The sequence below is a fragment of the Neodiprion virginianus genome, chromosome 5, assembly GCF_021901495.1.
Source record: "Neodiprion virginianus isolate iyNeoVirg1 chromosome 5, iyNeoVirg1.1, whole genome shotgun sequence".
In the NCBI taxonomy this organism is placed as follows: domain Eukaryota; kingdom Metazoa; phylum Arthropoda; class Insecta; order Hymenoptera; family Diprionidae; genus Neodiprion; species Neodiprion virginianus.
The window spans coordinates 19,758,017-19,779,171 of record NC_060881.1 but is presented as its reverse complement, the minus strand read 5'-3'; the positions used below and the strand labels follow the sequence as shown (position 1 = coordinate 19,779,171).

General features: G+C 38.0%; 2 protein-coding genes across 6 annotated transcripts; both read right to left on the bottom strand.

The window, feature by feature from the left end:
- Positions 1-779: 779 nt before the first annotated feature.
- Positions 780-7,724, bottom strand: LOC124305232 (hemocyte protein-glutamine gamma-glutamyltransferase-like). 2 transcript variants are annotated; one of them, XM_046764404.1, is made up of 8 exons: positions 7,652-7,724; positions 4,042-4,544; positions 3,722-3,948; positions 2,957-3,561; positions 2,777-2,874; positions 2,045-2,335; positions 1,777-1,937; positions 780-1,670 (listed from the first exon to the last, which is right to left on the bottom strand). In XM_046764404.1, the coding sequence occupies exons 2-8, from the start codon at positions 4,517-4,519 to the stop codon at positions 1,371-1,373; spliced, it is 2,160 nt and encodes a 719-aa protein (XP_046620360.1). In that variant the 5' UTR covers positions 4,520-4,544; positions 7,652-7,724; the 3' UTR covers positions 780-1,370. The 2 variants fall into 2 exon arrangements, with proteins under 2 accessions (XP_046620360.1, XP_046620359.1); XM_046764403.1 differs by having other exon boundaries at positions 4,042-4,527; positions 7,652-7,717.
- A 4,223-nt stretch (positions 7,725-11,947) lies between these two features.
- On the bottom strand, positions 11,948-21,086 carry LOC124305012 (platelet-derived growth factor receptor alpha-like). 4 transcript variants are annotated; one of them, XM_046763921.1, is made up of 14 exons: positions 20,771-21,086; positions 19,618-20,250; positions 19,151-19,456; positions 18,392-19,003; positions 17,999-18,295; positions 17,400-17,699; positions 16,016-16,134; positions 14,778-14,928; positions 14,226-14,450; positions 13,972-14,128; positions 13,314-13,557; positions 12,844-13,175; positions 12,666-12,771; positions 11,948-12,503 (listed from the first exon to the last, which is right to left on the bottom strand). In XM_046763921.1, the coding sequence occupies exons 1-14, from the start codon at positions 20,862-20,864 to the stop codon at positions 12,387-12,389; spliced, it is 3,693 nt and encodes a 1,230-aa protein (XP_046619877.1). In that variant the 5' UTR covers positions 20,865-21,086; the 3' UTR covers positions 11,948-12,386. The 4 variants fall into 4 exon arrangements, with proteins under 4 accessions (XP_046619877.1, XP_046619878.1, XP_046619880.1 ...); XM_046763922.1 differs by lacking the exon at positions 19,151-19,456; XM_046763924.1 differs by lacking the exons at positions 19,151-19,456; positions 20,771-21,086 and having other exon boundaries at positions 18,392-18,816; positions 19,618-19,703.
- Between the last annotated feature and the right edge of the window lie 69 nt (positions 21,087-21,155).

The window sequence follows — 21,155 nt, the reverse complement described above, 5'->3', positions numbered from 1 at the left end:
AGTGTACAAAAATGCAAAAAACAGAAAATCTATTTCTCGGGCGTAAATGCCCCTTTAAGATGATCGTACAATAATAACACATAAAATATTTTTCGACAGATTCTTGGTGATTTATTTTCCTCCCGACTCTGTCTGTACTGATTTATATTAATGTGATCTTTTTATGGGTTTCAAAACTTGATCATTGTGGCGGATATTCACCGTTGATCATTTTCTTCGGGCTTGATGATGCATCTTTCTACCAAAATTTAATATTATTATCTTTCGCTCCACATTTGAGACCATCGATTCTTTAAATTTTCATGATGCAAAGCCTTTTGGCCGAATTAAACGTTGAAATAATTCCTATCTGAAATCAATCTGAGAGAATTATTTCGAACCAATAATGAGGTACGAGTGTAATATGTAATTATTCACCGATTATTTATTGAAATCAATAATTCTAGAATGCAATCTAACAACAATGAGCTTTTGTCATGGGCTGGATTGACTCTAACTGTTATTTATTCACGAAAAAACCAACCCACCGTAGTAATTTAACGCTCGTACAAAGAAAATATTCCTAAGTACGCCCTGAAATTTACCAATGCCAAACAGGTGCCGGTGGATTAATGAATGATACAATAACCGTCGCAAAAGAATGATGGAGTAGATAAAAGGATTTACCAATGCCACACAAGCGCCGGTGAATATACTAAAATAGAAATGGAGATAGTTTAATAGAATTGCTAGTTTACTATACTCACGTTGAAGGCAATTGATTTGGACAACTCACAGTATAAATTAAACACAATGATTAAGTTTATTGAAATTTAAACCGAGTTGAGGTTATAATGATTGAATATTATTACAAAATGGTTGTATGCAAAGATAGCCTATTCTGGCCTTAGGTCATCGTTTCCCGAACGACACTAGTTGGAAAAGGTTTTATTACGCTGCACGCGCACGCCACTTCCTGCATGTCCGAAAATATTATAAGGTGATTTTCGGACATCTGGTTTGTCTTAACGAACTGTTGTTTGACGCTGAACGGTTTTCGCTCAATCGCTGATGAGATGAATAGCCAAAGCCACGAAAGGGATTGTAAAAGAGAAAATGCTTTGACCATGAGCTTGCAATATTGAAAGGATACCAGTCGTTCTCTGGTGTGGTCCTTCTGATACGCACGTGCACCTAAGTCTGTTTGGATGTTGACTGCCGTCGATATCATTTGACCATACGTTTAATACAAACAAGAATATATGTTTCTCAGGACGGTTAGAAGATATAAGAAACCGTATGCTACCGGACAGCAACTGTGGGCTGATCCCTTCAGTGATAACAAGAATATCAAGATGACAACATTATTAATAATACACCGTATCTACATATTATTGGGTCAAGTTTTCCAGTTCGTTGATAACTTCGACAGTTGCCATCCCACTGACATCGCAAAGTTGTTTGGACGTAAAGGTGACCACAAGGTTGTGTTTTCCAGTTTTGTGTGGGATGACTTGATATTTTACTTGAACCGTTTCGCCTGGAGCAACATCTCTGAGTCTCATCTCCTTGGTCTTGATAAATCCTGAACTATCGAAGTTGATTTCACAGTCGGTCAGCAACTCTTTCAAGGGGTTCTCGAATTTAAGTGACATATCTGCTGGCTTTCCAACAATCAGTGTTTTCGCGGTCTGAAAAATTTTATTCGTCAGCACAGAGTTTGAGCGATTGCATATAATTCGTGACGTTCTGTAAGTTGAGGCTGAAGAATTGTCTTACGAGTTCAGACTACGTTACCTCTATTGCGATAGTCGATTTCACGACCCGGAAATCGTCCTCACCGACCCAAGTTTGGTTAGTTTCTACGACATTGATCACGGCGGACAACTTCATGTGGCAATACTCCACTAATTTTTCCAGATACTGATCAGCGGTGACAGGCAAGCGAAGCACTTCACCTGAAACATGAAAATAACATCAGTATCGAAACAATCGTGCCGCAATTTTTACCTCTATCACGATTTAGTGCATAAGGCCATCTTCCAAGTATTGTAATTCAACTTACGTTCATTGGGAGGAACAGTAAAACGTGTAGTCACTGCTCTCACCATGTTTCCTGGATTACCGTTGTAGTACACGCTTCTGACTGTCAAGTTCGCATGGAAGGTTCGTGGCTCGTGAGAATGATTCTTTATATTGACCTCAAGTGAAAAAGGTTCTCCGATATTCACTGTGTTGAGATCAACCAGAGTGAATTCACAATCTTCCTCGGCTTTCTCAGGAATCGCGTAAACTTCCCTCGCACCATTCACACTACGAGCAGCCCTGTACAGAGCAAACCGCTCCTCCCTTGTACCTAAAGTAATCATGACACATATTAGCATGAAAAATAATATTACTGTTAACAAACAAACGGACCTCAAAAATCTTGGCCACTTCTACTATGATATCATTAAAAATTCGCAAATTGGCGCCTCGTTTCGACATTTGGTCTCCATTGATTATCGTTAGAAAAATCTGTATTGATTTCGAAATATGATCATCGATAAATGCGATAATTGCATGCACAACATATCACATCACTTCACATCACAATATCTAAGCCGATAAAGTCGTCAATGATTTGTATCTATATAATTAAAGATTAAGAATTACCCTACTCACTCTGGTACTCATTGGTAAATACGTTGTTAGCTTTGATTAATTGTTTCTAAGTTTTCCTTGTTGATGTGTTGTGTCACGTGATTGGCTTCGGAATTTCCAATTCGGTGAAATGAGATGCTTCAAGTTTACTTACCCTCTCTAGCTTTGTAATGAAAAGTGATATCCTCTCGGTCTCCATCGCCGTTCGGGTCAAACACAAAAGGCGCTTTGGTCAAGATCATACGTCCAACCCTGTACGAAATGGACGGAATTAAGACAATGTGGTAACTCAATTTCAACCAAAGAGCCCAAACTGACGACAAAAAGCACTAACTCGGATTTGGAGCAGCTAATCTTCCTCCAACCAGATTCACTTCGCCTGTCTTCTATCCAATATATAACGTCAGCGTTGACGGTGGACACCATAAAGGGAATGTCATAATTGAAGCCAACGGCGCCTTGCCTGATCGCCTCGATGGAAGCCGGACCGCATTGGTACATGCCATCAGACTGCTCCTGAGGTGTTGCGTCAATGGCCTGCCAGCCGCCGTAACCCATGGGCAGATCCGGCCTGGCCATCCAGACCTCGTTCCAGACGTGAAAGTTCCAGACCATGTCGTAGAATCGTTTCCCAGTGATTGGATCTTCATGCAGATACTCGTAGTGACTGTTAACGTAACGGTCGATGGACAACGTATTGTCGACGTCGTGCGCTGAGCTCAAATTCGTAACGGACCTTGCAGGCAATCCCAATGCTCTGCAAACGGTGGTCGCGACTCCTGAGAATACCCAGCATTGACCCCAACGAACAGATTCTTTGGTTTCCAGAAACTTCTTCAATATTGGGACACTTCCTGTCCACGTGGACGGAGAAACTCCGCCATCGTATTTACTATCCCATCGACCGGCTAGAACTCCTCTATCATCATTCGCGTTGATCTGTGATGATGAATATTAACAAGTTACTTTTTGGTACCGAAATAACAACGTGCGTTCAAATCTTGCAACAAAACGATAGTAATAGTTGCAAAGATCTGCTAGCAATATTAGAACAATAATATGAAAACACGATTCGATAATCAGTAAATTCGCCACTCACGATTCTAGATATTGCTCTGGACATTTTGATTGGGTCTCCTCGAGCCGCGTCCTTGATTTCGGATCTCTTCAGAATCAATTCACACGCTGGAAGCACGCAGTCCTCGAATTGACCAAAAACCCATCCTCTGCCGCTGTGTTGTTTTTCGGTTCCCATCCAGATTTTACCCGTGTCGTTCATCACGTACTCTTCGAGTAGTTTTTCGTCGTCCATGTAAACAAGATCATCTGGAAAATAGAGATAATTTTGGCTCGTTGCACGATTTCGACGGAATGTTTAATGCCGGCAGTATAAAATTATCTGATCAGATTCACACTCACCCTTCACCCATGGATTAAACAGCAGATAGATGTCGCTGTCAACTTCGTAAGTATTGACGGTTTTTTCAACACCTGATACAGTCGCATCTATTCCCATTTTCCAAACTCCGACCGGACTGTCCGCCGGACTTTGAACCTCGAGTGAGACATTTTCTGACTTCATATCGGTTACCCTGACCTGCCAGATCTTCGAATTGGCCAGAAAAGAAGTTTTGTCATCGACGGTGACAATTCCTTTGGTACCTCTCAGCACGTCTGGACGAGATCCAAAGCTGAAGAAAATACGAACAATGTCCGATTCTTTAACGAATGGACGGTTGAAGCGTAGTTTCAGTTTGAACAATTGGCCACGTCGTAGAACCGGCGTCGGTGGATCCATGGTGACAAGTTCATAGCCATCGGTGCGGTGGAGCTTTGCATTTTCCTTTTCGCACAGGTCAACGGTTTTCACACTCAATGCTGCATGTAGAACAACCATCTTGAACACTTAAAAATCCGCCGTTCTGGCGTTGAATTTTAGTTATTACTCTGCGCAAATTGTTATTCGAAAACAAGGTTTTTATCTCCAAGTCGCGATAGCGTGTATATTCGAAATTTGTTTCTAACGTTTGAATCGCGTAATAGTTGTCAGTCCAAAGATTTTCAAAAATTCTTCTTTCAAATAATCCGTTTCAAAATTCAGATTCTTATTTTACGTATTTCAAATAAGGAGCTTTTAAAGAGCTTAAAAGGTGTTAAGAAATCAATTAAGAATAATCTCCCGAAATGGATTATAAGTATATGAAGTCTAGTTGAACTATACTTTGGCACAAAACTTCAATCAGTAATGTGCTGTTTTTTTGGTATGTTAAAAAATTGTTATCTTTTTTTATATGAATTCGCTGCCTTGAATTAAATATTATACCAGTCCTATGCACAGATGCTTTCGCCTCTCTGTAGGACAGATAGTCATATATAATTATATACATGTATAAATATATTGATCTGTACTCTTGACTGGTAAATAATTATAAAATAAATATAAATATAAAAAAAATGGAAAGTGATATTTAATGCGATAACCAGGAAAAAATATGAACCACAATGAGCAAACTTTATCTGACATCTCAAATTTCGATATGAAAAGAAATTTCATTTTGATTAGCTTGATAAAAAAATAAAAGATTCGATTCAAGGACTTCTTAGGCCTGAGCAAGCAGCTTATTCTTGTGAAGGATTTTGTTTTTGTCATAATTCAGCAAACAATTTTCAATGCCATGAATAAAAATTGGTAGAAAAAAAAAAATTCTGAAGTTACCCTGTTGCATTACGCAGCTCAACAAGGAAACAAACAAAAACAAACAAAAAATAATATCCTTTGCTGCCCTGATTCTTTCCGTGAATTTTGGTGTTTGAGAACGTAGAATTAATGAGCAAAACCAGGATTATAGTGGACTGGTTCTAGTTTTTATGTTACTGTAAGATTGAAGAGTGGCGGAGGAAGAGGATGGTTTCTGATATAATTATAGTTTTATTTGTAAATTATACGTACAGAATCGCCAAAATTCAGGGGAAAAAACTTGCGTTAAAAAAAAGTGCAGTATTTTTTGACAAACTTTAGAAATAAGAAAAAATCGAACTTCTCATTCAAATATAATATTGCTTTTTTGAGTCATATATGAAAATGTGGATAAAATAAATAACTAGAGCCAATTTCGAAAAACTACGCTTACTCCTAGGATCGTCGATGTCAAATCTTTCTAATACCACTCAAGTATCAGGGCAACAAAACCACTGTTGACCAGTGTTATGCATACATGCGTCCATTGCACCTTTGATGTTTAAGAGCCACATGCTAATATTTGAGCTTATCGCTGAATGCGGTCAATGAAGCGATTACGTCCAACCGACCAGTATCCGTTTCTCACCGTCCGTTTTATGCTATTAAAATTCAAGCTCCCTCCTCTCGACGACAGGGATACGAAATTCAACATTTTTAAACGACGTCACAGGGAGAAGAAAGAAATGATTTTTTTGGCGAAACTCAACAGCAGTTTCTATACGTATTCTTCGGCCGTTTAGTTCAATTTTCCATATTATTATCGGAGAATTTCTTACTAGCTGTCACAATGCTGACGCATTGATACGGTTATAGAGGAATAATTATCAACTAGTCATCATCATTTATTTATACATTTCTTATATCATTCGAAATTCGAGAAACCACAAATGCGGTATACTATCAAACATATGGTTGAAAAAAAAAATCAGATCCGACAATTATTGCTTTTAAGTTTTATCTAATGCACGTGAATATGTGTCAGCGTGCTTCGGATGTTGAATGATAAGCAGAATGACTCGTAGATGGGGGATTTCCCGTCTCTCGGGATGTTATTCCATGAAAAAAATTAACTGTCGTCGTTGATACGGAATTGTCGATATGAAGATGAAAAAGTATTTGTATAAATTATCACCACGAAAAATGTTTTATTCCAATCCACAATACGTACGTGAGGCTTTTATTTGGCACAATCGGATAACATTTCAAATTGGAATTTTTTGCTTCCGCATTTTTCCAAATTTTATTCCGTCCATTGAAAAGAATATGTATGATTTTTTTCAAGTTCTTATTTCGATCTGTTCTTCAGTCAATAATTTTTGGGTAATTACGTGTTTCAACTTTGTGAATAAATTTTAGTCAAAAACGAAAAGAGATATCAGGAAAAATCTAATAAATTTATTTATTAACTTTCAGTATAAATTCGGGTAAAAAATATCACGAAATAGTAACTATATGCTAGTTGAATGATTCAAATGTAACGAGCCATTGGCCCAGAATGACACTTGCTTTGGAATTTTTAGAAAAAAAGTCTGCGTTTCAGTATTCTCCTGGCACAAAAATAATACGGGTCCATCATGAAGAAAAATAATTCGCTATTGTTTAAAAGTCAACGAAGTAGATGATTTTGAGAAGATCTGATTTCTTAATATCCAATTTTACCTATCTATGATTAAAGATTAAAGAGTAAACATTGTTTTGCCATTTTCAATATCTCGTATCTTTTTTAATTCATAATTATTTGAAAACTCGAAATAGGTTATTATTTGAAAATTCATAGCTGGAGAAAACATCATAAAAAATATTTAGAAAAAATCATGGATTACTCTCTGTGGTGGGCAATATGAAGTCAAAAAGAAAATGAAGCAGTCCAAAAATTCGACCTTGAAATCTCGCAAGATTTCACAAAAAGTGTCTGCATATGAATCTTCAAGTTTTCCGCAAAAGTTGTCATCTAAATCTTACAATATGACGATCAATATTTGTTACTTTTTTCACCGAATTACGTAGCGCTAAAATGTCTTGTATTTTTTCGTTGACAAAATTTCCGAACGAGATTACATGTGAATTTTTCAATTAAACAAAACCAGAAGTATGAAGATAGTAAATAAAAATCCATCTCACGCGCAAGAACTGCTAAAACTAAAAACTTTGACCAAATTTTCAAGCAGTATTTTTTTGCTGTTTCGAATCGCTTCTGGCAAAACTCTTTTTGTATTTTTATTTCACTCACAAGTATTACACATATCCTATGGTAAAATTTTAATTCATGGATAAAAATGTTGCACTTACCTCAAACAAAACGATGATGATAACAAAGCGTTGACGGAGCAAGGATTGAGACACGATATCTGCAGCTCCAGCGTCAATTGCAGACTCTGCACTGATTCAGGATGGTGAGAATATATAAAGGACACAGAAGCTCGGTATTCCCCAGATGTGGTTGTTAAGTTTTTCCGGCAGCATAGGATTCTGCTTAATCTCTCATTCCACATAAAATTTCCGTTTCTGATTTCATCAGATCAAATGTAAACGCTCGTGCGAATTACACGGCTCTACAAAAAAATTTTTGTTCTTCGTCCTAAAGTTTATTTTATGATTTTCTGGTTAATTATGAACAAAAACGAAAAGAAAATACCTTTTTTTGGTACAAAGTTTGCTTTTGTAATAGTTATAGTAAAAATACTCATTTTTGATTATTTTTTTAAATATTAATTATTTTAAATACATCAAAAAATACCGCGCGATCAGAGTTGGGTTTTAACGTTCAAACAGTACTTCTAGATGGCACTCGAGTGATAAACAACGATCAGGTGTTTTGTATAAATCCAGAATAACTGAAAATGTTCTCATTAAAAGTACATATGCTGCATGCTGATTTAGATAAATTTAAAACCAACGTGGGAGCGTATTCAGAAGAGCAAGGAGAACGTTTTCATCGGGACATTTTGAGCTTCGAACAACGTTGTCAAGGCCAATACAATGAAAACATGATCGGAGACTATATTTGGGGTTTATTGAGAGAAAGTACTTACGAACATAAAGGAAAAAGTAAAAGCGTGCACTTTTAAATTATCTTCTACTTTTTTGTAACTTATTTTGATAGTAAAACTTAATAAAAATAATAAAAATGTTTATTTAAATGGTTTCATCTTTAATTGATAATTAAAACCACAGATTTTGAAAAATATCGTTCAATCGGTCTCCTAAGTACAAAAGCAAACTTTTTCATGCTATATATTTTTTGTTCGTCTAATTACGAACTAAAGAATCGAAATCTAATACTTTGAAGTCTAGGTAAAATTTTTTGTTGATTCGTGTTATGCAACAGTTGATATTTGCTTTGCGTTGCATAATTCTGTAACAACTTGATGCTGTTTTTTTATTATCACAATTATCGTTTCCACCACATAAGGAGAACTTGCGAAATGAGTAGCGGCTGGCAAAGAAGAGATAAAACGATAAAAATTGTGATTATACTTTCATGATGGAAATGAATTGCTGAAAAATACTAATCGAAAATTTTTTCAGTAAACTTCAGTACGATTAAGACACCCCGTATATTCATTTCGAATCATTCAAAGGAATATGATTTCAAGAATGTAAGAATGGCAAAAATTTACCTTCCACTAACGGTCACGTCGAATGAAATTTATTCATCGCGTGAACGAACGACTATTGCAATCAGGTTAAGTCATAGTTCCATGACGTGTGAAATATGTCACGTAATTTTCTAAATAAATTTCTATGTACGGTTATGGTTTGAAGTGTGTTTCGAACTTAGTAATGCGGGGAATTGTAACAGTTTGGTCAAAATGGCTCAATTAACCAGACTTGAATACCAAGTCATGTGGTCGACATGCCGCCTATCGCGGTTTTTACCACTTGGATTCCATTATCGCAATGCTAACATAGTTGTGCCGCCTCGAAACCGCCGACTGTTTTTTATATTGCATTGTTAATTATTTTCGAGTTCCGTTCTAACGCAACTGTGGAGTACTGCTACTTCGTACATGATAATGCCACGATATTTAACTAAAAAATAAAAGAGACACCCTATGGCACATCTTCTTTTTCGTCGGAGAAAGAAAATTTTCGTTTCGTTGCAGTTAAGTAATTAGAGATCACTCTAAACATCTTCACAGTTATCGTGAGAACAAAACTCTTCATATAATTACGATCGGACTTCACAACACGTAATTTAGTTTGATCCTCAAGTTTTTGGTGGTTTTCCCCTTTTTGTTGGCATGCTAAATTTAGCTCTAGGTATGCTACAGTTGCAAGTTTTTTTCCGATTTGGTTGCGCCGATTTGGTTACATGTATTATCGACGTTTCGTTTGTGTTCCCGGCTCACTCACGCTTCCTTATTCTAATCCTATTTGGTAATTTTTTGGTCTGTTTGCCTACATCTGTACTTCAATGGTTTGTACACAGTCTTATGCTCGTGATATCTAGTGTTGTAGAATTGCTGTTGACCAGACAAGGCGTTGGTTTTGACTCGAATGTGAGGAACAAGTAGATATTGTAACGCCCGGATTTCATCGAGCGTCGGTGAAAATCGAATCTCCGGTAAAAGCTTGGAACAGCGTTTTAAAGTAACTTCAAAACGCCAATGTGGTGAGCAAAATGATAAATTTTTACCGCAAACAAGGAAAACGTAGAAAATTACGTAACTGCAGTTATCTCGAAACTTTCCCCGTACAGGAAAGTGAAATCAAGTGCGGAAACAGTATAAGAATAGAATGCCGTATAAAGTATTGAAAGAAATATTGCGAAGTCGTTTCAACGCTTGCGGCGAGCTTAACCGATAATGCAACAGTTAAAAGCAATTTCTCTGAGCCATCTTGTGTTTCAAAATCCATATGAATGGCGTCTGTTGCCACGTTAACTGCGATATCATGCAATATTCCTACAGCATGACCATCATGTTTTCGGATGGATGGATGGTTTGAGATCTTACGAAGACTTGAAGATAAGCATGCATGATCGTGTAGAACATTTTGCGTGGTTGTCAAAGGAATGGAAAAAATCCGTTGGCTGGAGAAATATGGTGAAGGCATGATTGCCACTGATATGCAGGAACTGGATCGTTCATCACTTGCAAAATTTTGACAAACTTACAAGGAGAAAACTGTGGATTAAGGGGGTATTCTAGTGTAGAAATTTGAAAAAATCGATTTTTTTTTTTTTATATTTTCAAAGCTTAACCTTTCAAGAATGTGTCCTTAAAAGGACAAGTCAAAATTTCAATTATTTTCAGAGATATAGCTATTTTAGTGACACGTCTTCAATACTGGCTCGGCTGGAACGAATTTTACTCGAAACTTTAAACGCGTTTTTCTCAAAACTACATTTTTCAAAACGGTTGACATGATTTCTCAAGTTCTATTGAACCGATTTACTTGAAATTTGGTGAGAATCTTCTCAATACATGTCTCTATCGCACGAACTATTATTATAACGAAATAATAATTTTTACTATTTTTAAAAAATTCAGAAACGTCCAAAAAAGTAAAAAAAAACGTATTATTTTTTCGGACAGCCGTAATTTGGCAAAAAAAAATTTTTTTTCGACTTTTTTTTAGTTAGTACGATAGCTGCATTTATGTAGATTAATAATCTTTTTTTTTTCTGATTTTGAAAATGCTTGCAATCGTGACAACATTGGCGCGCCATTTTTTTTGTACCCCCCACTTCAACAACTCATAGCACTTTCAATTTTGTATTTTTTGACTTGTTTTTTTTTTTTTGTAATCGTGAAATAATAATAAACGCCTGATAAAAAAATGGATGGTAAAAATATTTTTTGTTTTTTGTTTATAGCACTTCAAAAAACACCTCAAATTCATGCTTCTACACTAGAATACCCCCTTAAGACTGCCATGATGGAATTTATGCATTCGAAAATGTTTAACTTATAAATCTATGACTATAGCTATGCTAGAGAAGAAAAATCTAATCAGACAATCATCATTGCATTGAACGCGATAAATTTATTGTTATATTATATGAGTACGGGATGGAACTGGATGGAAATAGCAGGACAGTATAGAGACTATGGTGTTGATATGAAAAATGTGGGAGAGTTGGCAAGGAGTGATGGACTGGTGGCGATACGCCGGACGTAACGCTGTTAAAAAGTGTTTAAACATTCGAAAAAACTGAATTATAGCAAGAGTGACTTCGGTCGAACAAGATAACGTATCTTTTTTTTAAATTGACCAATTTGCAGAATTCGAATGGGGTTTGAAAGCGGTCGAATGGGCCTTGGTAGAATATACGTATAATCACTTTTGCTTTCTTTCCGAGAAGTATGATTATTTGAGCGTAATGTGAAGCATTAAGAGATGGTGGAAGTTGCTTTAAAAAAGTCCGATCGATATTTTTGTTGATTTTTCACCCTCACAACGAGCAGGTTTCTTAAATTTGGAGCAGGATTTCTCACGAAATTCAGAATGAATACGGTCTTTGAGTTTGCTAAAAAAATCGCAGTTGGGGAGAAAACAAATTTTCATGGTAGTACACTTTACACTAAACTCAAAAATGGCATACTAACCACTTTAAGGTTTAGCTCCATTTCATAGTAATTGAGATTTAATTTATTTGTTTATTTATTTATCAGTTTGAACACGAGCAAAGCCCACTTATAGGTTGAATAGGAAACATATCGACAAACCAACTTCGTAGTCAAAAATGACGCCGTAATAATCTTGATTAGGTACTTATAAGTAGTTAGCAAGACGAGCGGTGAACAAGAATGAATTTTTTTTCGACGCACATCGTGAGATGATACAACTGATACAACTACGAAATTACTCGGCAAACTGAAAATTCAACTCAACTCAGTCGTGGAGAATTAGGCGACGTACTAAAACAAGTTATTTACAAGTGTTCCTTCCTGATTACATGTAAATTTTATGCGATACAATATAACTAAGGACATTATTTGTGGGTGATGCTGAAAGGGTCATGGATTTTAACCGATTGATCATGAACTTGTGATGCGCTTCAACGACATTGATATTCCTAAAGTTGGGTCTCGTCATGGGAGACAGATTCTTCACCTTTGATTACGGTCTCCCTCTCACGTCTCCAATCATCGGCGTACATCTCAGTATAAGAATTGCCCAAGTCAAGGTAATACTAAAAGGTATTATTATAATGAGAATTGATCGTAATGAAGGTGCTGGATGTTCTGAGCCACTAATGCTGCTGCATATCGTGTCTAACAAAGCTGACACGTTCGTACGGACGAATTTGCATATTGTGGATTGCAAGAGATAACTCAAAAAACATTTCGGTTACCAATTTCACATGCTCGTCCACCATTTCAGAAATTTTCCAGATGAGCGATTCGAACGAAGGACGTTCCGATGGCTCCTCTTTCCAGCAATGTAACATCATATCATACCTGAAATGATAGCCAGATAATTTCATATTGTTAGAAACCGTGTGACGAAGTGAGGAGGATTAGCACACTCACAAAATCTGCGGCGCGTATTTCGGTCGCTCCATACGATAACCTTCGATCAGGGTTTGATACATATTTTCGGGTCTTATCCCATGATACGGCGTATCAGCAAGTGAGAAAAGCTCCCACAGAACGATTCCGTACGACCAAACATCCGATTTCGTTGAAAATACTCGATCCCTGAGCGACTCGATGGCCATCCACTTCACCGGAAGCGGACCACGCTCGTTGTTCGCAAAGTTCTGTTCCTCGCGGAGAGACTTTGACAGTCCAAAGTCACAGATTTTCACAACATTGTTATCAGAGAGGAGAATGTTTCTTGCCGCCAAGTCTCCGTGGAGAACCTGAAACAGGATTAACGAATGCCGGAAATGATTGGCCAAGTAAACGCGTCCTGCAAAGCTTCTTATTGTTAGACGGTGCGAAACATTTCCACCCACTCATTTGTGCTGAGATGATCCCGCGTAGAAATCTTCACTCACCTTCTTCGCACCCAGATACTGCATACCACGTGAAATTTGCCAGGCCCAACACACCAAGTCTTGTGTGCATATCGGATCTGTCACCGTTTCTGTGTCATCACCCGGGTATTTGAATGGCAGCTTCGGTTCAGCTATTTGGGCCTCTGTGACAACGTCTGCTCCAACACTTGTACATTTGGGATCGTTGTTATCGCTGCATCCTTCTGCATCTTCATTATCGTTGCACTGTGACTTATTTTCTGAGCTGTAGAGACCACAAAAGGATGATTAGACGGTTGAAAAGGAAAGAAAAGATTCATCATTGCTGAACATCTTCATTCGGTTATTTTCATTTATAGTTCCCAGGAAACCATACGGCCTAATCATATTCAGCTGACGAATGTCACGGACGTATGAATAAAACGTGGCGAATGAGTCATTGGGTGTGATTTGAAGTTCCGTTTATCACTGAACTTGACAGATTATTAAGCACTTGTGCTTTCAACTTACGCTCAGATTGGATACGTGGTTCATGCAACCATGGTGGATAGTAATCCAAACGATTACTCAAGTTCTATATTCGCTTACAGAAAGTACGAATAAGGCTGCCCCACATATTGCCAAATATTCTTTCACCCACTTATCGTTCGGCTATAGCAACTACTCAGCAACAACTTACCCTCGATCGTTGGCGTCGATCGTATCGACAAGGAGATTTCGATCACGAATCTCTCCAGTATCATAACCCAATTGATTCACAAAATCACGCCGGTGTCGTAACAAGTAGTCGCGAATGTTTCCAAACCGACAAAATTCCACGATAACGCAGATTTGACCTATTGGTATCCATCGAAAGATGAGTTTCATCAACGTCACATCAGCCTAGCAGTAAATTTCAGTTACATTGTACTCACGTTACTTTGAAAAACTCACTGTATTGTAGATTTTTTGTACAGGCACCGAGAAGGTTGACGAGGTTCAGATGGTTGCCGATGTAGCAAAGAATCCTGAGTTCCCGAAGAAGAGCTGTCTTGCAGTCCAGACTGGCTGTCGCTCGGACCGTCTTGACAGCGACCGTTGTGACGGCTTCGTGGCTGCGGATGGTTTTTGCCTGCCCTTTTCTCACCACATTGAACGTCCCACTTTCCAGTATGTCGCCTAGTGGATAAAGTGAATCCGCAATCAATCGTCGCGTAATAGTGGAAAAATAGAGGGTGACGATTTTTCGATATCAACAGTGGACTAATGCTAGCAAAAATATATCGTATGTACGTAAGAAACTCTTAGATGGTGGTGTTCGGATATAGTTGAACGTTATTCAGTTTCCATCGCCTTTTGATTTTCGGGCCGTGATTATTTTTTGCCTGTAACTTCGAACCACGCAAAAACCTGTCACGCGTTGACTTTTAAAACTTGATTGATTCGCGGAAAAAAATCCATAATATAATCATCCGTCCAATAAAGTCGCAGAAAAGTTTTGCATACCCAGTTTGAGCAGATTTCGAGGAAACTCGTATTTGTTCTCGTAATGTAGTAATTCAGCTTGATCATTGACAGCCACATTTGGATTTAAGATCATTTCATTTCCGTCGTTGAAGTTCGAGAGTCTCGCTCTGATCAACTTCCGTTTCAATGCCTGAAACATAATATTCTTCATGTCAGTTGGGGGGGGGGGGGGCAGCTTGAACGGCCTGAAACCATACTTATTTTTAGGAGCTTTTCTAAAGAAAATGAAAACACTTGGAGCAATTGAATTTGAGGACTTTATTATTCATAGGTTCAAGAACATTTTAGAATTTTTTCATTGAAATTAATAACATAATGGCGGCATGGCGCACATTTTGCGGTGGCGCATCTCCTGACGTTGCTGTTCAACTTATGATAGATAGAAAAATTGTCGAGTAAAAAAAAAAAAAAACACCATTTCGCGTTTGAGCTCGTAGTCCAGATGTTGAAAAAAAAAAAAATTTCACATATATACGATTGCGAACAAAAAATGACATCTTTCTATCAAAAATCTGTTTGAAGAATCTTTATAAAAGAGTGTTGAGTTTAAAATTAAACAATTTAGCTACGAGCTCGAATCGATAAACAAGTTGTTACGTCCCTACCGGTCATCACGACTGCGCCCTCTTCACGCCACTAATTACCGACGGGCAATTACTATTACAGCGTCGTGCACGCTCTTACCATAAGCTCTTGGATCTATATCGATCCACACAGTCACCTTCATAGTGTACAACGTTACCGCATTCATAAATAACTCTTATGCATCATACCATCTGTAATCAGGCAATCCAATTCCTAGCTATGCAATGCTGAATAGTATATCTATTTTCTCACTTGAATTGCATATCGAATTTACAGATAGTGGAGAGCTTAAGAAAAAAGCCTGAACGAGAAGCCAGATTTCCCACACATGGATATCGGAAGGTTCGTGTACCTAAATGTAATCTGAATCGAACATCTCTCGCAGACGTTTCTTCAGAACGCAACAAAGTTTTAAAGATTGTATTTTGTTATTAATTTCAATAAAAAAACTTTTAAATGTTCTTGAAACTATAAATAATAAAGCCATCGAACTCAAATTGCCCCAAGTGTTTTCATTTTCTTTGAAAAAAGAAACTCCTAAAAATGAATACGATTTTAGACCGTCAAAACTGTACTCCCCTTCCCTTAATCATTTAGCTGATGTTGAGGTCAAGGTCACCCTTTTCCAGTACCTTCTTTCGGAGTTTCCGAACGACCAGCGTGCCAGTGACGATGAGAAGTATCAGCGCTAAGACAATCCGCCATACTCGCATTTGACTCAAACAGCCGATATTTTGAGTATCCAAAGCACCTGCGGTAATTATTAATTGATCAAGATAGCTACTTGCAGACATATTTTTGCTGTATCAGAGTGTAGAAAGCATGAACCAACATCAAAACGCAAAACTATTTGACGATATCCTTGTTTATGGTGAAAAGGTATTTGTGCTGTTTTTGACTGGCCAAATGTAACACATTCTTTGAAAATTGTAGTATTGATTTAGAGAGATGGATATCATTTTATTAGGAATTTTCATTAAGTTCCTAGTTTTATCCGAGCATCGTGGACTATCGCACGAAGATAAAATGGATACTTTGAACTTAAAATTCTGCGACAGCAAATAAGTGCTTTCAGAAATCAAGCTTCTGAATATTTGAATCCACTATTGGAGTTCGAATTCTCAGAGTTGACACTCAGCGTGATGAATCTTGATCTGTTTGCACATGTGAAACACTATCAATTCCTGGTGGTTCTACCCACAAATATTTTTAAATGCTTTTCGTGGCAAATTTATCAGACATAGCCAAAAGCTCCAGCGAAATTTTTGTAGAACTCATCGAGACTTTGATAACTCTTGAACGCAACTTTTCTTTATTCGTAAGAGTTTACTCAGTGCTTGCGTAAGTGTGTGATCCCGTTCCGATTGGGCTAACAAATATTGTTATATCTCCAAAACTACGGCTCTGGTTGTTACAAAATACAGCCTAAAACCTGGCAAGACATTGTAGCTATCCACAAAGAAGAAAAAAAGAAAAGGGATTCGTAGTTCTGAAGTTATAAGCAAACATATATCAAAAAGCGCTTGAGTATTACAGATGCACCGAGACAATCTCTTGAAACTTGAAAATCAACTGCGCATGCGCCAAATAATTTAATCCCATTGGTCGGCGAAATCTTCCCGCAGTGATATTGTTGTCTGCGATGCAGGGGGCCAAGGTACACAAAATGTGTCCGTTTAAATTTTCAACGAGCATAAGCATTAAATTCCAACCGTTCTTTGAAGAATCAACCTTTCGACCCAATATGATAGCAAATGCTTGTCAAACCTTTCCGAGTCACTACCTCAATTATTTGCGGTTCTAGCCTCAAAAATTCGTATCAACTACATTGCCGCCAGAAACAGTTTGACAGCTGAAAACTCGGGAGGGCCAGCCTGCACGAACAGCGATAAAATTCGCGCATGCGCGGTAGATTTTCAAGTTTCAAGAGATTGTCCCGGTATATGTAGAGAAGTGAAGATACGGAAAGACATATGAATGAAAACATGAATCTAAAATGGGTTTGATTACTCGTACCTGGTATAACAGCTTTGACAGGATCACTCCAAGGTCCACAATTCATCCTGTATCTACCACAGGCTGCCACGTAAAACTGATATTCCGCGTACTGCAGCAGATTTCCGATCGTCAAAGAGTTTGTCGTTCCATTCACATATATCGAGCGATTCGTACCGTAGGAAGTGGAAAGCAGTAGATGGTAGTAATGAATATTCGGTCCTACGTATGAATCTTGGGGTTCTGTCCAGCTGATGGGTATTGAATAGTTGGTCGATGCGTTCACAAAAACGATTGGAACGAAATCCGGATTGATTGAATCTTGGGAAAACGTTAGTCACAATGTTAATGCTTTGTTGAATCACACAGCTGTTACGTTCTATATTCATGAAAATAGTGTCATGCTGCAAGAACAATAAATCTCTCTCTGAGATTGGCTCTGTATAAAATCTTGTATTGCATCAAAGAGTCTGTTGATTGCAAAATATTACTTTGATTTCAACATTCCATTCCAATTTTGTGACTTATGTTAACATTTTTGATCGATGCATGCAGAGATCCATTCCGAAGTATAAATTTCACCGCCACGTCGAGGTGATCAAAGTACACATTCTACATACCTTCTGACTCTATACGCACTTGTTTTAGGGTAACACTTGCGTACACATGTCGACACGCATCAATGGAACACGCGCTTACGTGGAGATCATAATCCAACGTTGGAGTCAGTCCATTAAACGTGTAGCGTAACTCCTTTGTTTGAGACATGTAATGCTTCCCATTGTGGCCGGACATTCGAATCGATGCATTGTAGAGGCTGATGTAACCCTCCAGTTCTGTCGATGGCGCGGTCCATTCAATCGTTACCGTGTAGGAAGTCACTTTCAAAATCGAAACACTTGGAACGTATTCGATATCTCATGGAAAATAAAGATTAACGATCAATATGATAGTGCCATAATTATGATTGTTGTTAAAACGCAATAAATGAAACGGCCCTGAGTTTCATGTACCTTGTTTCAAGGTTCTAGTCCATTTATATTGAAAAACCGTTGTCGAATTCTCAACTGGATCAATAATTTTATTTCTTATCTGATAGGCAGTATCCGGTTTCAATCCATTCATGACGTAGTAGCCACGGACGTCGAAAAACGATTGGTTCACTGCGTACTGCCATTGATTTGTACCGTTTTCCTTGTAATCAATAACGTAGCTACACGACCAACAAACCAAAGTTGGATCTGCAATTATGAAATCGACCCGGTCTAGCCGTAGGTAAATCCGATCCGATCCAACAGCTCGGAAATTTTTGTATGATTCCTTTTCTCCGTAAGTCACAATTAGCATCGTACGCTGAACATGCTGCTCATTAACTTCCCCGCTCCATTTGAACAACGTTCCGTTGTCTTGCGATGTCACGTTTGCAATATCGAGAGTCCTGTCAACGTTTTCCTTGATAAGTGAACTGCTCGAAACGTTCACCTCATTCCATATCAATGAACCGGGAGATTTTTTTAGCCACTTGAAATTTTTCAACGGAAACAAAGCTAGATCGCAAAGCAGGGTCACGGGAGTATTCTCTTCCACCCAGAGCTGGTAATTGTTCTTCAGGTACTTCGGGTTTACTTTATCAGGTTTTTGAGCAACATGAAAAATAAATTCAGAGCACACAATTACGTGGTCCAACTGGTATACATATCGTATTTCAATGTCGAGGTGTATGAATTTGAAAAGCGAAAGCACGATTCATCGGTGCAAAATATTTGACATACCTACGAGTGTAATCACAACGAGATTCAAGGTGGATCTGAATCGATCTTCACATGAGTCAACGGAACAAGCTGTTACTTCAAAGTAATTTCGACCTTTCTGAGTAATATTGAAAACGTAGCTCAACTCTTTACTTTGTGACGTCGAACATACTTTCACCTCAGACGGGGTTTCGTTCTGATATTTTCGGATTGATACATTATAAAAACTGATGTAACCTTCCAGTTCTGGTGGTGGCGCTTTCCACTTAATCGTTATCGTTGAACTACTGACGTTCACAATCGTAATGATAGGGAGGTATTCGAGAGCTGCGTATAAAATATAGTGTTTTAAACGATCATCCGCTCATTTGACCTGACTAAGGATAAGTGGAATCTATAAAATGGAATCATTCGAAACGACATGAAGTTATTCGAATAGGAAATACTGGAAAATCAGAGTGCAATGAATCTCCCTGAAACTCACTTACCTTGTTTCAACGTCGTCACCCATTTATATTGAACGACGGTACCCAAATTCTGCGATTCGGGAGTAATCACGTTTCTTATCATATAGGCAGTGTCATTTTTCAATCCGGTTATAACGTGGTAACTGGGAATATCGTCATTCGTCAGTGACATTGCGTGCTGCCATTCCCTTGTACCAATTTCCTTATAATGAATGTTGGATTCACTTGGCAAGAACAGTTCGTATTGATACTGAGTTATGAAATTCATCCGATCTATTCGTAGGTAAATGCGATCTGGTCCAACCGCTTGGATATTTTGGTAGGATTCCTGTTCTTTAAAAGTTTTAATATGCAATGTATTTTCTACGTTGCGGCCGTCATCTTCTGCACTGCATTTGTATAACGTTCCGTTGTCTTCGGATGTCACATTTGCGACATCAAACGTCACGGCGGCGTATGTTTCGTTGATTTTCAAAGCGTTCGAAATGTTCACCTCTTTCCAGGTTAAAGTAGCGTCAACTTTCCGTAGCCATTTGAAATTTTTCAACGATTTCCCCTCTACTGCACAGAATAGGGTTGCTGGTTTATTTTCTTCCACCCAAACCTCGTAGTCGTTTCTCGAAACGTTCGGGCTACGTACCGCTGATTCTTTAGCTATGTCAAACACAAATTCATGATTCGTAATTACGCGTTACCTACGGATGTATTATATTTGAACGTCGAGGTGCGAAAACTTGAAAAGCATAAGTATGGTTCAGCGGGAGATAATTTGGGGCCTTCTTTTTGGCTTCTTCTGTTTGAAGCATACGTGGAAAAAAATGGATCACGGCAATTTGTCATACCCATCATTTGAATGAAAGTCTGAAAGAATGAATGTGAATACTGGATTTTTTTATTCAACCATTTCCGAGACAGAATAACAGACCAAGAGGACCAACATTGTTCTAAAAACGTGTTCATGAATACGTACTCGAGGTGTGAAAACCTCAACAATGATTGGAATCAGACAAGTAAATTTCAATCGAATTCGATACCTTTTCTACATCACCATAAACGACAAAAATTAAAAAACAAAGTAAGAAAATACTCGGTTTCAACTTAATTTATGTGTCCCTCGGTCAGTGCCGCAGAATGATAATTTATCGAAAATGAAGTTCTGTAATTCTTAAGTCACCTGTGAAAGGTTGCGCGGAGTCGACAGTGACGGCGATGCAGGAAAACGACATCAAATGTCCAATCAGCACGAGTGTCAAATCGTTTTTCTTCATTGTGCTGATTTGCACATTCACCGTGTGTCCGTTCCAGCGCTGATCTGGTTCTCCCTCTGAACAAATCAATTTCTGAGATCATATGAGCTACTGGATTCACAAAAATCTGTACAGATCAGACGGTTTTGAAAGTTAAGCCTCTCCTCGTATTTTTTGTCGGAGATCGGTCGTGCTCTCATTGGCTGTCAACGTTGCCTACGAGATATTTTGCAAGGTTGAACTTGACTCGGTGAAAGAAGAGTGCACACTGCTCTTATACTTGTACTCGTCATTAGAGATAAGAAAAACCGC

What these genes read in the sequence shown, in the direction of transcription:
- LOC124305012 (XM_046763921.1), bottom strand. Translation starts at nt 20,864, where the DNA reads ATGAAGAAAAACGATTTGACACTCGTGCTGATTGGACATTTGATGTCG. An exon ending in TCGAAATCTGCTCAAACTGG is followed by an intron (nt 14,451 to 14,777) that starts GTATGCAAAACT and finishes TTTATCCACTAG; the next exon opens with GCGACATACTGGAAAGTGGG. An exon ending in AGTATCTGGGTGCGAAGAAG is followed by an intron (nt 13,176 to 13,313) that starts GTGAGTGAAGAT and finishes ATCCTGTTTCAG; the next exon opens with GTTCTCCACGGAGACTTGGC.
- LOC124305232 (XM_046764404.1), bottom strand. Translation starts at nt 4,519, where the DNA reads ATGGTTGTTCTACATGCAGCATTGAGTGTGAAAACCGTTGACCTGTGC. An exon ending in ATTAGCTGCTCCAAATCCGA is followed by an intron (nt 2,875 to 2,956) that starts GTTAGTGCTTTT and finishes CATTTCGTACAG; the next exon opens with GGTTGGACGTATGATCTTGA. An exon ending in AATCGACTATCGCAATAGAG is followed by an intron (nt 1,671 to 1,776) that starts GTAACGTAGTCT and finishes AAAATTTTTCAG; the next exon opens with ACCGCGAAAACACTGATTGT.